The following is a 16702-nucleotide window of genomic DNA, read 5'->3' on the forward strand; positions in this document are numbered from 1 at the left end:
TCCAATCTCTGTATGTTTCTTTCACACTCCATTCATTTAATTTCAGTCATTAAAATTTTGTGTTTTATTATTTTAACAAATAATATGCAACAGTGGCATACCGTGATCTACAGATACCGAATGTCAGTGTTATCGTCAAATATGAAGAACAAACAAAACAAAAACAAAAAGCTATTGCATCTCTAGCGTGTGCCCTAATATAGCAAGATTTATTCAAGAGCATATTGATTGAATATGAAGATTATATAGTTCTCCTCCAGTCTGTCCCTGTCTGTCTTCTGATTTTGCCGCCTGATGCCAGGGGTAGATTTACATCTGTCTAATTTCGTGCTTGTCAGCCCACCATCTGGTATAGTATCAAAATTAAAGACAGGAAAAAATGATATCACACTGTCAATCATACACACACACACAAATGTGGAATATAAGTTACTGAAGCTGTCTGTGGTGAAAATCCATCTCACAACAGATATGAATGTCACGGTTCTGGGTCTTGACCCAGTGTTTTGAATCTTGTTTAATCATTATTGTGTGAGTGTCTTATGTTTCCTCGTTTAGTTTTCATGCGCTAATGAGTTTTCTGATTATTGTGTTTATCTCTCTGGTTTTGGTTTAGTTCCCTTTAGTGTTTCCCTTTCCCTGTGTTTTGTCCTCAGTGTCTCCTGTGGATGTCAGTCTTGTTGTCATGTCCCATCAATCGCAGCCTTTGTCTCTGTGTTCTGTCTTTAACGTTCCCTCAGTCTCCCCAGCCCTTCTAAAGCCCTCTGTGGATACAAAAGCTCACCTTGTTTTTCATACATTTTAATGAGTTCAATTTTAAATCATTTTTGTTTGCAATATATAATCTTGTAAGGGCACAAAACTATAATTACCAATCCTATGTGTTTTAAATTGGCATAATCTCAAACCAAATTTAAAAATTAAGCATTGATACAATATGTAAAATATTCTAAAAAGTTGTATTTCAATCCAAACTGTGATATATTCTCAATCCAAATATTTTTCACTGTTCAAAGGCAGGTTAGTCTGCGCCTCCTCTACCCCACATACCTCCTAACAAATATCATTGCACTATTTACAACTGAAAACAGTCTTTTATGTCAGGAATTTCAGGGATCTTTTTGCTTAAATGGGTAGTTTCAGAAGCACTTCAATCATTTCAGATGTTAGAATGTAGAAAAATGACTAATTTGAGGACTTGTGCAGCAGACAGATTCAATTAAATCTGGTGAACAAACATGTGGATCATTGTTTGCAAATTTTGTTGTTTTGTTTTAATTTCTTTATATGTATTGATTTATTTGTTATGCCTCTGAGATAAAAAGATTCTTTCAAAATCCTTGACACAGGTTTGACTACAACAAATAACTGAGCCTGGACAGATTTCTGATTTCAATACTTTCTGTTATGCTCACATTGTTTTATTTTTGTTGCATTTTCTTTTTTTTGTCATAGATAAAGATTTTTATTGTTTTATAGTTTGGAACAGAACAATCCCATAGTTCAAAAATGTTACTCCTGCAAAACAGCTTGGAAAAATCCCCCAAAATAATTCACATTCTTCTGGCAAGATGAACATCAGCTTTGTGGAAAATAACTGAGTCAGTTAGTTCTCAATACATTATTTGCCTGGTGGTGTAATAACAATAGTGTGAATGCTGTACAGTCTGTACGTATGAGACTCCAAGGCTACGTTCACACTGCAGGTCTTAATGCTCAATTCCGATTTTTTTATCAAATCCGATTTTTTTGTCTGCTTGTTCACACTACAAATAAAATGCGACAGCAAACGTGCTCTAGTGTGAACGCTCAAAGCGGCCCGCATGCGCAAAAGAAGACGTCACACACAACGCGCTCTGTTTAGACCCAGACCAAACAATAGTGTTTGACTGATGGCCCTTAATATAAAGACTTCGGACTTTACGTTTCCCAATTTTTGCTTTAAATTATTCTGTTATTTACATAATAATGTAAATAACCTAATAATTATCCTTATTGCTGTTTTAGAGGAGCGGTGCTTCAAAGGATAGCTGCAGATTTCTGTCAGAATCTGCAGATTATACAGTACAAATAAAATGTTCACGTTGTCTTCCCAACAGTTTCACTGACATCTACACTGGATGGCCAGGAAGCGTTCGCGATGTCCTCTCGGGCGCTTCTCCGGCGCTGATAATTGGCGTCTGTCTTGTGTCAGTGACGTAAAAGACGGATTTAATGCGACATGACCGTTCAAACAGCAGTCGCTTTCTAAAACATCGGATATGTATCGGATTCAGTACCACATACGAAAGTGACCCAGATCGGATTTGAAAATATCGGATTTGTGCCGTTCATGATCGGATATGGGTCGCATAGGGTCAAAAAAATCGGATTTGATGCGCTTTCGCCTGCAGTGTGAACGTAGCCTAAGTAGCTCAAACAGGGAAAGTGTCTAATACACTTAAACATTGTTAAAGGGTGGTTTGTTGTGTGATGGCTGCTTTTAAATGAGAAATACTACATCGAGCAGACTACAGAGGAAGCCCAATAGATGAAACACAGATATGTAGTCGTGAAATAGTGTAGTAATACTTGAACACACCGGGCACGCAGACGTTTGCATGCCCGCATGCACACAAGTACACAAAGTGAATCTGAAATGTGGCTTTCATTTGAGTCCTAATTCTCTTGCAGGTGACAGAGACACGGACGGGCCCGCTGGGATGCAGTAGCTATGACAATCTGGACTCGGTTAGCTCAATCCTTCTGCAGAGCCCTGAGAGCAAGCTTCATCTACAAGGTAAACACTGCCCACATTCATCCCCAGAATGCTGGCTGTCACAAAGAAGGAGGGTCAAACTTTCGCTTGACCTCTAAAATGAAATGACATCTATACACTTAGATGAAATAGTCTGAGGTGGACTAAAGAAATGGCTTGTGGTTTCTGAAGAATTGAAAGTCAATGCATTTTTTAATTGGCACTGGGATGGGGATAGAATTGCTCCCCATTCCCATCTGGGGATTTCAGCACAGTGTTCTGGTTATAGACGTGCGCTTGTGTTCTAATGTGATTGTGTCTTAAGTCTTTCTAAGCTTTGATCAAAGACAGGTCTCCAAAACAGTTGTTTGAACAGTGCAAACTAATCAGTCGTGAGAGTACAAAGTAGCACTTTCTGTGTAGCTGCAATGTGTAATAAGACAAATGAAACAAGGTGTTTAGACAGTGTTTTTTTGACAGTGCTGGAGCCATATTATGGTTTATAGGAACAAGCTCGCTATTTATACAGGAGTTTCTTTCATTAGGAATTATCAGTATTCGAAAATGAATCTACTTTGCTCATGGATCATACCTTGGTCAGTGCACATAGCAAATGTACCCATGAATGGTGATGTTCTTTTAAATTAAAATAGGTCTGTCTTTCTAAGAGAGCTAACAATTAGCTTAAGAGAGGAATTACATGCAGTGTCAGTCACCCTGGGGAAAACGAATGATGAAAGACTCTGTAACTGTGGTCAAGTGTTTGAGAAGTGTGATTGCTTCTTTGATTTATTTCAGTTTATGCAGGTTATTAGAACTAGTTTGAAAATCACATAGGCCTATTTTTAATCCACACATCTCCATCTCCCTCTCAGAAGGGATCATTATTCCTTCTCCAAAGTCAGAAAACTAAGTGGTTTGTCAAAGAAACACTTTTAAGTCCTTGGCTGCCACTTACTCAAAGCACTCTATAGGTTTTGGGAAAAGCTTTATTGTCATGCACCAAATGTATTAGCCTTGTGCTTTGAAGAGTGCTTTGTCACGGAATTGATAGATGACAGGCCCGGAAAAGATTCTTTCTTTTGGTTTGATAATAACTCCACTAGAAAGCGAATGCTTTTATGATTGGTTACAGGCTTAGCAATTTTTATTAAACCAAATTATATTGGGGTGTGTGTGTGTGTATACTGTGTATGCTTATGTGTACCAGAGAGCGGTGGTGGTGGCGGGGGTGTTAAGAGTTTGTCTGAAAATGTGTTCTTTGGAGAGCAATCATTGTTTCTGCTTTTAATTAGAGGACAGCTGATGGTGTAACTTCTTCAATAACTGTGGTGCTCTTCAAAGTGATGGCACTTCACTCAGCCCATGAAGAGGGATGTAGTCAGTAGAGAGCTTTTAAGGTCTATGCTGATCAAATATGTTAATAATGAGACCCAACCATTTAATACAACTTATAGTTGTCAAGAAAATGGTTCAGTTTAGATGAGTTTATTTTTTCAGTTTAGTTGTAGTTTATTTTTTTTTATCTCCTATTAAACAATATACTTTTCTCAGATCAGAGTAGCCATCTGTTTTTGTAAAGAACATTTGTTTGCAGTTTAAAAGTCGTTATAGCTTTACTTTACATGCCGTTTTACCTCAGTTACAACATAAACACAAACATCTAGGTAGTCTTTACCTTGATCTGTGAGGCACTGCTGCAAAAAAGTTGAACTCTTTGCCATCCCAATTCAGAAAAAGTTTGGACTCGGAGGAAAATACAAATAAAAACAGAATGCAATGATCTGCATTTAAAAATTGTGGAACAATTTCAGAATAATGTTCCTCGGTGTAAAATTGCAAAGACTTTCATCATCTATAGTCCATAATATAAAAAGATACTGAGAATATGTAGAAATGTCTGCCTTTCTGAGAGATGAAGTGGAAAATTAGTGTTGGGTGCCTGTGGTCTTCAGGCTCTCAGGCGGCATGGCATTTAATACATGTATGATTCTGTCATGGAAATCACTGCATGGGCTCAGAAAACACTATCAGGAATCACTCTCTGTGAGCAGAGTTCGCTGTGCCATCCATAAATACAGGTTAAAGCTCTATCATGCAAAGAAGATGCCGTATGTAAAGATGATCCAGTAACACCATTGTCTTCTACCATACATGTTAAATGTAAAAGTCTTTTTGGAAAACATGGATGCCTTGTACTCCAGATTATCAGCACTCACTTCATAAGCCTGCATCTCTGATGGTACGGAGGTGTGTGAGTGCTTATGGTACTGTTGCGTTGCACATCTGGAAAGGCAACATCAGTGCTGAAAGGTGTATGCAGGTTTTAAAGTAGCACGTCCTTCCATCCAGACAATGTCTTATAGAGGGAAGGTCTTGCATAGTTCAGCAAGACAATGCTAAATGCATGGTGCAGCTGTTACACCGCTGTGGCTTTGTCCAGGTGCTGAACTGGTCTGCCCGCAGTCCAGAACTTTTATCAACTCAAAACATTCAATGCATCATAACATAAATAAAAAAAATATGACAAAGAAGACTCGGGACTATAGCGCCTCTAGAATTATCAAACAGTGGCCATTGCTTGATGTATCCACAGTGACTGTATGTTTAAACTTGTTGTACAATCCTTAGGGATAGCACAGTTATAGTGGGCACAATTATGGATTTATAAAGTAATTTTACAGTGGAAATAAAGTGTAGGGATTAAAACAATCAATCCATAATATGGATTGTAATACAATTAATGTATGAAATAAAAATAATATTATTTTTTTCAATTATAAAAGAAGTCCATAAGCAAAAACTGTATAGCTAGAAACAGACAATACCAGGAGTGTTGCTCTGTAGCTGATTAATAGTTGAGCAAATGAATGGCTGAACATTTTTTGTGACTAATATATGGTGCTAGGGTATACTACTTATTGTTCGGCTAGTTAGGTTATTTCACATTGCTGCTAGTGCGAGGATCGTATTATGTCATTTAAATGTTTGTCACATGATGGTCAGATTAAAAACAAAACAAAAACAAAAACCATGCCAGTGTGTTGTTTTAAAACTCAAACAGTTTAGGTTATATTAATATAAAGGGAAGTCTTTATGGACAACTCTCAGTGGTGGAGGGCTCATTAAAAAAAAGAAGAAAGGTCTTGGTGTAAATTACCAAAATCATTATCATGACCAAAAGAGTATTTGTGAAGGAGAGTAGGCACATAGAACTAGCTTTGGTCTCGACTGCAGGTGGGAAGTGATGAATTATAACTAGTTGCAAGTACCACACAGTGGGGAGAACACTGCTTTTCAAGAGATGAGCTGAGTGAGTAGCCATGATTTAGCCTGTCTCGGACCAACTCTTAATAAATGAAGGGGTAATGAATGTGTAAATGATCCTGGATTCTCCTAATGCCACCACCTACATCAAGCAAACAACATATTCAGCAGAAAAAAAGCTACAATGCATATAAAATCCAGGAGCCCCATGGGTTCAGTCGGATAATTGCTTTCATTGTTCTGCTGTTCCTTCAGCTAAACCGATACCGATGACATTTAGATAAGTGGAAGTGACATACATAATCAGAACACACGAAATATAAATTGTCATCTCAGCAGCATGTTTTTCTTGTTTCTCCACTGTAAGGGAGGACTGTAAGTGTCATGGTGGCTCCAAAAGCATTTTTTTCCTCTTTAGACAAACACAGTTCAATTCTCTGCAAGATTTACTGTGTCCCTAGACTGGCCTTTGCATTGAGTGGCCCAAAAAATAACAGCTTTGACAGCATTGTCCTCTTTTTACAATACACCATAAATGAACTTCTCAGACTGTCCCTTGAGGAGGATGACATTGGCTGGGCCCAGTGCTACTCTAATAAGCACTAGCAGCTCTCAGCACATCTAATGAACGCCCACCATGTGTCTCATTTACAAATGCCTATTGACCTTTTACCAGACAATTAGCTAAAATGCTAACTTTTGGCATTTAAACTGTGGGGAGGAGTCACAACTGGCCAATGTGGAAGATCGCAGATCACTGCCTGCTATCTAATATGAAAATACACATCACCATGCAACATTTAGTTTGAAATTATCTTATTTCTAAAGTTATTACTAAAATTATTTTCAACAAGTAATATTAACAGTGTAGTTTTTTTAATTTAATGCATGCATGCCTATACCTACATGCCTGATGTGACAATGGTTGAAGGTCAAACAAACTACCTCATTTCTGCATATAGAAATTCTTTGATGTGTTCAAGGACTACATATATATACACACACACACACACACACACACACACACACACACACACACATACATACATACATACATACATACATACATACATACATACATACACATATATATATATATGTATATATATATTTATGAAAACCCAATTTCTCCAACATTGTCTACTGTTAAAATTGTATTTGTTATTGTACATTTCTTGCAAAATATTAATTTGTACAATTTAAAATAAGAATATCACAGTAATATGTGAACATGCATACAGTCATTAAAAAAAGTCTTCACAGGACACGGGACACAAACTAAGTATACCAATATTGCTTCTAGAGGAAGAGGAAGTAGCAAACAGGTGCTCTTAATCAAACGTACTTGATTCATTTATCAGGGGGAAGTGTGAGCACCTCTATAAAAGCAGACATTTTGACAGTTTGCTGGCCTGAACCATTCAGGTGTGTGTTAACACAATATTCATCCCAGGAGTAAACATCCCACCAAATTCGCCCCAAGGTCAGACCCTGCAATCCTCAGAGAAATGGCAAAAAACCTAAGAGCTGCTTCTCAGACTCTACAGGCCTCAGTTAGCATGTTAAATGTAAAAGTTCATGACAGTACAGTTAGAAAAAGACTGAACAAGCATAGTTGTTAGTTTGAGACACCAGGAGAAAATCTCTTCTCTCTAAAAATAAAAAAAAGAGCCTGACTCAGCCTGAATCTTTTTGCATCCTGATGAAGTCTGGATGGTAAGAAGGATAACATACGCAAAGTGGTTCATTTCCATTATTCAAGTTTTTATGATTTTTCCATGTAGCTTCTCCTGTTTACATATATTTTCTCTACTGTCAGCACTAGAAGTGCATGGGGAAAGTGCTTTTGAAGGAGGTGGCTACAGAAAGCAATTCTGAATGACACTTTTAGATGGTACACCTGCAGAATTCCTGTTTGCGGTCTATTTAATATGTAAGTGATGAAACTGTAGTCATTTGTGATGATCCAAAATGAGACTTTTCAAGTACATTTTATTCTCAGTTTTGTGTTTTTTTTTTTGTGATTATATTTGTGTTCATTTGTCTTACCTCACCTTTTTCGCAGGTTCTCCACTCTGTGTTTTTTACCATTGTTTTTCATGCTATTTTTTAATTTAACTGGACTCTTCAGCAATCCAAATCATCTTCCATATTGTGTACAATGGGCATTTATGTGTGATGCTTATGCCACGTCTTCTTCATTTTATGTGAATGAATAGACGGAAATGAAAAACAGTATAATCTAGACTAGCCATTTTAATTGCTTATGAATTAAATAAAGGGATCATATTAATATGCAGGGTCACGTGAGTTACAACACAGATGCATTAATAGAAAACCCACTCTATTTCATTCTTCTAATTAAACTTTTAATCATGACTTTTTTTCTGGTTTTATTATTTTTATTATTTTTTTTTAAATCCAGACCTCTGTACTTTATCAGGTTACAAGCATACGAATACAAATGTACAAATAACCAATTACAAACCTGTGATTATTTTTTTTCAGTTTTTTAGTAATTTGCTTCGGTAGGATTAGGTTTAAATTGGTCCAGGACCACACTCTGACTTGGGAAAAAAAGGAAAAAAGAAAAAAAAGGCAAGTAATATACAAGCTAGTGAATGTAGTTGTGGTCAGAATTTCTCCTAAAGACACCTAGACTGTCTTTCCGAAATAAAAGAATTTTCAAAGGGGAATGTTTTTCCCCTCCTTCCCACCCCTGTGGTCTGCTCTTTGTAAGCTGTGGGGCTGTGAGCCAAAGATAACACATTGCGGATATGACACTCCCTGGATATTCCCTTTGCTTTAACTTAAATTTAGATTAGAATGTTGTAGTGTAATCTCACATCAAGGGAGCTACCTATCAAAGCCTAAACTCAGTTTTCTCCCACAGTTTTGCTTTGTACAATATTTTTCAAATAACCCTTGTACTCGCTCTCCTTATTTTCTCACTTTCCTTTTCAGCAATCACCAGAATTAAAATTCATGCATGACTTAGCAAAGCTTTTATCTGTTAAATATGTACCCTCCCATTGCTTAAACGTAATATCACTGTGAAGGTTTCAGTATTACATTTTGCCTGGTTTGGCATCTGAGTGCATGCTATGTGGAGTATTTTATTGGCAGTCCTTGGAAGATGAGTTATAAAAAAGTGTTTTTTTCTAGACACCCGTGATGAAATCATAGATTCAACATAAATTATGGTATTAAGTTGCAGACAGTGATAATATTTGGCATGATACAGTTGCATTTTTTGTCACAAACTAATTAATTATAATTAACAATAATAATAATAATGATATAACATAAAACCTACAAAGGCTTTTACCTTTAATGAATTTTTTGAATGATTGGAATGTAGACTTTTTAGGAATTGGCTTGTTTTTTATTTTTATTTTAGATCTGACTGAAAGATGCACACTATTCAGTTTTACTACAGCTGGGAGTTAAATGTACTTTTATTCTCCCTCATCAATTTGTTTTTTATTTGTTCGTCCTCTCTCTAGGCTAATGTTTAAAAACCTGATGATATTGGTTTTGGCTGGATTCTCACTTTCAGCCTCCTCTGGGACCTAGAAGTAAAAATAGCTTACTGAGGAATGAGAATTAAATGAAAGAGGGGATTAACACATGGTAGGTAAATAGTCTAGATTTTAATGGTTTTCTTAAACTCTTGCAGAGTGTGTTTCAGGTAGCGAGACAGGAATAACAAATCTATTCCCCGCCATCTGATAGTATTTATAGTTTATTAATTTAGAAAATGTATTTTTAAGTGGCAAACCAGTAGGAGCTTTAAATGCATTAGGGCAAAGTCATAGAATATTGTTTGTGTAATGTGATATCCTACACAGAGGGACAAAACGTGTACTGGGGCTGAAAATTGCAAATTGGTAACGTATATTAACTGCATCAACGAACGATAAAAGGCCCAGCAACCTCCACAACCCATTACCCTGCAAGGATCCAATCACCTCCAGTATGGCTGTCATAAATTAGCACCAAAACAAAAGCAAACTAATTTGCTTCTTTCAGTCCCCACTGCATGCTTTTCTCTTTCTCCAGTTTCCTCAAGAGCCTATATTGGAAGAGCCATGAGCCTATCTTGGAAGATTTATGAATATGTTAGAATAGCCTGAGCCAACAGTTTTCAAAGTGGTGAAGTGAAAATAAATTAAACTGGCCCTGTAGGCAAGTCGTGCGCAGAGTGATGAATTAGATACTCATTGCTCTGTCGCTCGATGCCTGTCCCTCTTTTCAAGTGAAAATGCTGCAAACGGGGAAAGACAAACAAGCATACAAATCAATTAAGTTTCTTTGATGATGGACTTGTTGAGAAATTGATTTGGGGACTATAAGTATATTAGTAAACACATTGTTCTGGTTACCAGTGAATAATTTACTAAAGAAAAATATCTGATGTAAATCATAAAGAGAGAGGAGCACAACAATAAATCTACAGAGGCGTTTTCATCATCTCCCCCCCCCCCAACTCAGTCAGCCTCTCTCTCTTTGCTCTGCTTCTTTTTCTGTACGCACAGAGAAAGCAGTCCTGCTACATTCATCTGTTTCTCGCTGGGTCCTGCAAAACTAAAATTATTTGGCGACGTTTAGAAATTACAGGGTAACTTTGGCTATACCCCATGGTTTGTCACAAATGTCTGTTGAATTGCCTCTCAGAAGGATCCATGCATTTGTCTGAGGCAACTCTCCCCTTTGTCGAAACACGCATCCTTCTTGGCAAGACAAGCTATAACATAGGATCATTTTAAAGGTGGATGGCTGCGAACAAGTTTTTCACTTCCTCTAACATGCTAAAACCCCAAACCTGATGAAATCTCTCCATGTTGACCTGGAGGTCAGCTTTCAATTGGAAGTGGCCATTCAGGGGAAAGTTTCGATTTGGGCCAGCATGATCATAAATCTCTTTTTCTTTTTTGCTTAGTCTTGTTAGCTGCCGCTTTTGAAAATGCTGTGGTTTTCCACACAGTCTTTTTTTTTTTAGAATTTTTCTCATCAGTTCAGTTAGAAATTTATTCATTTATTTATTTGTTATTGCATTTGAAAAGACCCATGCGGCACAGGAAGTGTTTTTGCAAACAGTTTTTGTATTTGCTCAAATCGAAAGAAAAGTTGATGTGCATTTAAAGAAAAGTAGTTATTTTATAATAACGAGGAACACTTTAAATGATTTCCTATGAAGTCAGAAACTGCAATGACCATTTGTATTAATGCTGTTAGACTATTAGGAGTACATATAACTGTAATTTATGTATTTTGCTGATATTATCTCGGCTGTCTTGAAAGCTGTCTTGAAGTAATTAAAATACAGGCCTGAAAACACATGGCTCATTTAAGTTATTGTACAGTAGATTGTCTAGAATTCAGCAGGTTATTTATTATAAGAAGAGTGTAAAGCAAAAAGGCATTTCTCAATACAAATAGATGAACAATATGTCTGCGTTTAGGGACGTTTGATGCAAAATTTGGGCTTTTGATCTGATGTGTGTACACAGCCCATCGTGACACTTTGAGGGCAGTTGTATCTTTTATAACTGAAATGGGAATGTCAGGGCTTGTCATATGTCTGCCCCCCTCCTCTCTGGGGTTCTTGTAAAACATGCGATTTCTGCAAGAGACTGCAAAGGGTGTGCACGTGCGCATGTACATGGGCGTATGCGTTTCTCTGTGTGTGTGCATGCGCACGATTGTGTGACTAATACAATATCTCACCAGCCGAAGCCTACTACTACAACTGCTGTGCAGGGATACAAGGCAGCACATGACAGAACAGCTTGAACAGCGTAGCTGAAGTGCACATGCAGCCAACAGCAACCACCTATCTAATTACTTGCTGAAGCCGATTTTGTATTAGGACTAAAAATCATTTCTAAATTCTACTTAAATGGATGAACACTGTTAAAGTGTTAAAGTGAAAAAAAAAAGAAACACTACAAGTTTGCATTGGTGTCCTGTTATGATGGTCTACAAAGTCAAAGGTGGGCAAAGAAAAGTAATCACCAAATGACTTTTTACTCTGACCCAACATGTATTTCTGTGTTCTGTGTGCAGCACAACTGACAATAATTCAGCATCATGTCGAGCTCATCCACCTCTCTGGACCGCCTGCCCTGCTCAATTCAGCAACTGCTTCAGCATGCAATTTCAGCAATTCCTCTTTTTTCAGATAGCAGGGACAGCGAGCTCTGAAGGCCAAGACCATTTTTATAAGTAATTTATGCTTTTACAATGATTGCTGCACCTGCGTCCTTGCCTGCTTTTTGTGTTCAAATTAAATAGGTGGCTTTTCATCAAAGCTAAACCTATATAGAGATATTATGTGGGACATATGTTTGGTCTTTTCACAGACACATCATGGATTTGCAGGCTCTTGTATCTCAGTACATCATAAGATATGTTGTTATATCATAAAATATCACTTTCCTTTTTTTGCTATTTCAAATACACACATTTTATTGTATATTTATGTACCACAAAAACCATAGGAAAGGGAGGAAAAAAACATTTTAAATGTGTAAATATTAATTAAACTGTCACAAAGAATTATTCTCCACAACATTTTTTTAAAACTTACTGCAATGCTAAATTTTGACATCTCAAGCTGCTTCCTTCTAAAGTGCTTAGAACACTTACGATAATCTGCGATAATCTACTCACCAAAGATACACCAACACATTATCCATTTGAATGCTAAGTACACCTCATTCAGAACTTTAAAAAATGCTAACATATTCTGAGAGCTTAGAATAGCTCCAGTGGAACATGTTATCCTCTGTCAGGCCCAACACACACATACACCTACACACACAGAGGCAGAGACCTAAAGCGCTTTATGCAAAGAAATGAAAAGTGGATAAATAGCTACTTCAGCTGCACCTTTACCTCATAGCTTGCTAAGAAATAGGCAAACGCAGCAAATCTCATATGGTGTATTAAGTATATAGGATCAGCAAGAATGGCTGGGTAGGCCTAGACTGAGGAGAAACAGACTCTCATCCAGTTCAGAGGTCTTTGGTTTTGTATCATGGCTGTACCGATAACCTCCAATGGTAATTTAATGCCTCCATTGAAGTAATGCACTTTATTGCACCAGTGGATTAAGTAATGATTATTTTGTGAAATTGTGGCCACACAATGGTCAATTAATCTTTAATGAAACTGTAACTTATGAGGCGGAGCGTGGCTTTCCAATAAGCAGGCAACTGCTTGCCAAAGCAGTTACAAGCCTCAGTTGCGGCCTACACACCCTATCTATCACCATGTAAAAATAGAGCACTCTCGAAAAAGACACAATGAAAAGGCGAAGTCACAGTTGCCGAGTCTCAGATTTTAGCATTCACGGAATGGTAGCGGGCCTATATCTTCCAAACTACGTGAAGAAAATATATCAGCCTCGGATGTATGCAATGAGATTAACTGCCATTTTGAGGTGCTATTTATTTATTTAGAGCAAGCCAGGCACAGGGGTTGCAGGGAATTATTTGCACTGACAGAGCATGAAGTTGGGGGTTATCAAAGAGCTGCACAGGAATTCCAATACAGTACAGTTTCATTTCAGCATCTCCTCCTTAATCATGGTAAGTGTAGCGCCAGTATGTAGTGTTTTCCTTGACATGCACCTGCCTCAGAGCCACATAGAGAGAAGGTTTAAACCTCATTCATTTTGAGTGTATTCACGTGTTGTTGCACTAACGCAGCAAAGCCGAGTAAGTCACAAAGATAAATGTTTTTACTCTGATTAGTTTCTCATTTCATTTTTGGCCTGCAGGTTTTAATTCTCTCTCTCATTCTGCAATGCACTAACAAACGCTGATGGATTTACTTTCTGTGCATGACATCATTCTGCACACGAGTAGAAGGACAAGACACCGCATTTCCAATTCTTGAGTGTCTGCTCAGTGCGAGAATGTAGAGGAGAGCAGACGAGGTGAAGAAACGGGAATGAGGAGAGTGATTGATGGAGTGAATGCGAGCCAAAGGATGATGGAGAAGAGTCAAAGGGTATGTGCATGTGTGTGGCCAGTAGGAGTGAGTGTAATGAAGTAAGACAGTAGAGATCTGTGGGAGGCAGAGAGAACGGGACATAAACAGTGAAAGAAGAGACTGGAAAACAAGAAACTGTAAGACACATAGTGCTGAGCATCCCAAATCGTTCCTGCTGCAATTGTCCTGTTGCAAGAGTGATATCGGAAAAAGAAAATATGTACATGTTGATGCAGAGATTGAGGTATGAGGTATGGTTAGACAGACGAGGGAAGGGGGGAGGGCTGAGGCACTTGGTGTTATTGTGCACCCGGCCGCTGGCACCAGCACTGTCAGTGAGCAGCGTTGATCCGTGAACTTGCCATCTGGATTTTCCCACAAATCACATTAAAGTTTCAAGCCCAGGAATACATCAAGCTAAATGAATATTGGATCCAGACAGGCCTGATGGAGAAAAAGCCCTGTGCAACCCAGCTCTTTTGTGGTCAGACATGATCTATTCATCCCCTTTACTCCCACCATCCCTTCTTCCTTCTGTTCTCCTCTTCCCTGATAGGCAGTGGTTCTGATGAGCTGTGCAGGAGAAAGGCACTTATTATTAAATAGGTACATATTACAAGCACAGACTCTAGTACAAAGAATATGCGAGTAATTAAATTGTTGCAAAAGGTAAAACTACTTGCAGAAGCCTGAAATTTGATCTAAAGTAACATAATCTTATTTAACTGCATTCGCATCATGTTTCTAAACAAAAATATCCCTGAATATCAACCTTTATACGAATTATAAAACACTGCAGATTGAAATAACCAAACACAGCGTGCATTAGTTTTAATTCTTTCACCTGAAATCAGCTTATGTTTTAGATCCCACTTATTAAGGCCTTAATCTGTTTCTCAATTGCACACAGTTATATGTTTATTGTAGAGTATGTTGCAGGTAAAAATAAGGAGCATTAATTGCTGCATGTGCATACATAATAAGGGACACTATTTGACTCCCTGACAACACATTGAAAATGATTCATGAGCACAGTATGAAATTATATGCTTACTTTCCCTTTCATTTTAGCAACATTATGTTGACTTTGCATAAATGGATTTCTGTTTTCACCGAAAGGTGAAAATAATATGTGTGTGGCAAAAATAATGCAATCATTCATCATTCAATAACATGTTTTGTTCTGGTTCCTGGTTGCATATTTTCTGCTGAAGCGCTGTTTGTGCTCAAGTAAAAGCCATTAAGAAAATATGGCCTCACCAAGATGCTGTTTCATACAAGAAGGAAAAAATCTATTTAGTTCTTTTCCAATCCAGTGGCTTGTAGAGCTAGGGATTTGTTTTCCCCAGGCTTGGACTGAAGAGAAAGCCTGTACTGTTAGCTGTCCAAGCTTCAGTTGTGTGAGATCCCCAGGGTGAGATATGGATTGGCTTGGAGTCTAGAAATTATAAATACCTTGTCAGTGATAGTGAAGGCTGAAGAGGTTCAGCTTCAGCTCTAAATTGGGCTGAAGAACACGCATTCGGCTATTGTGATTTCTCTATAATTAGCAGAATGCTGCATAGTTTGGGTATGCAAACCACAAGCAAGTATGAATGGTAAGACACAGTAAAGTACATGCATGCATGCATGCTAGAAAACGAATGCCGCAGGAGATAAATTCACTGCTATATGCGAACCAATATGACACACAAGAGCAGGCATAAATCATGGATTTATACATTGTCATCATGAGTGACCCACCATAGAACAAGCAGTTCTAGCTGAACAGAGAAGATTGCTGGAGCACATCCTTTAGAAAAATAAATGAGTACTTATGACACAAAGCAATCTTAGTAGAGCAGTCAGTCATTTCATTGCTTTTTCCCTCTTTTCTGGTAACTTGGTCTGTGAAGAGATGCCGTATACATCTCAAGATACAGCAGCATGACAGACAACATTTACCTCATATTTTTCAGCATATTTTTAGATATTGTTTTTTTCTTATATTCTATTTTCTTCTGTATTTTATTTATTATCCCATTATGGTTTTTTTAAAACAACTGTTTCGCATTTATCTGTGTTTCAGGCCTGCAGGTTATTTTCCCAGAATACCTGCAAGAGAAATTTGTCCAGTCAGCTCTGAGCTACATTATGTGCAATGGAGAGGGGGAATATGTGTGCCATAACAACCAATGCATCTGTCAGTGTGCCGAGGAGTATCCCCAATGCAACTGTCCTATAACCGACATCCAGATCATGGAGAACACCCTGCTGGGGATGTATGAGTCATGGGCAGCCTCCTACAAAGACTTTGAAAACTCTGGTAAGCTTGAATATCCTTCTAAATATGATAAGAATAATCAGATCTCATGTCCATGCATTTAAAAATTAAGATTTTTAAAATTTCTTCTTTTTTGTTTTGTTCTGTTTTACAATTTTCTATGAGAGACAAACTCTCATACATTTAGCCCTTTTAATTCTGAAGCGCTTATCAATATTTGAGCTGAGGCAGCTCCGTGTTTTTTCCGAAAACAGAACCCATATTAATGAAAAATAATGAGCACCTTTAAAACGAGCATACATTTTTATAATGCCGCTGCAAAGGGTCAGTAGCTTTGGCAATCTTGGTGATCAGTCTTCATCCTCAACTAAATCGATACATTTAGGAAGAGATCAGAAAAACACTCACATGGGACTGCTGTTTTTTTAATGACA

At 37.6% G+C, this 16702-nt stretch overlaps 1 protein-coding gene across 1 annotated transcript in view; it reads left to right on the top strand.

The window, feature by feature from the left end:
- The window catches only part of brinp1 (bone morphogenetic protein/retinoic acid inducible neural-specific 1), a 105011-nt gene that overhangs the window by 74817 nt on the left and 13492 nt on the right, over positions 1-16702 (top strand). Inside the window, exons 5-6 of the mRNA XM_003454968.5 lie at positions 2674-2779; positions 16074-16310. Coding sequence (XP_003455016.1) covers positions 2674-2779; positions 16074-16310 — 343 coding nt within the window. The remainder of the gene's footprint in view (positions 1-2673; positions 2780-16073; positions 16311-16702) is intronic.

The sequence above is a fragment of the Oreochromis niloticus genome, linkage group LG7, assembly GCF_001858045.2.
Source record: "Oreochromis niloticus isolate F11D_XX linkage group LG7, O_niloticus_UMD_NMBU, whole genome shotgun sequence".
Taxonomy (NCBI): Eukaryota; Metazoa; Chordata; class Actinopteri; order Cichliformes; family Cichlidae; genus Oreochromis; species Oreochromis niloticus.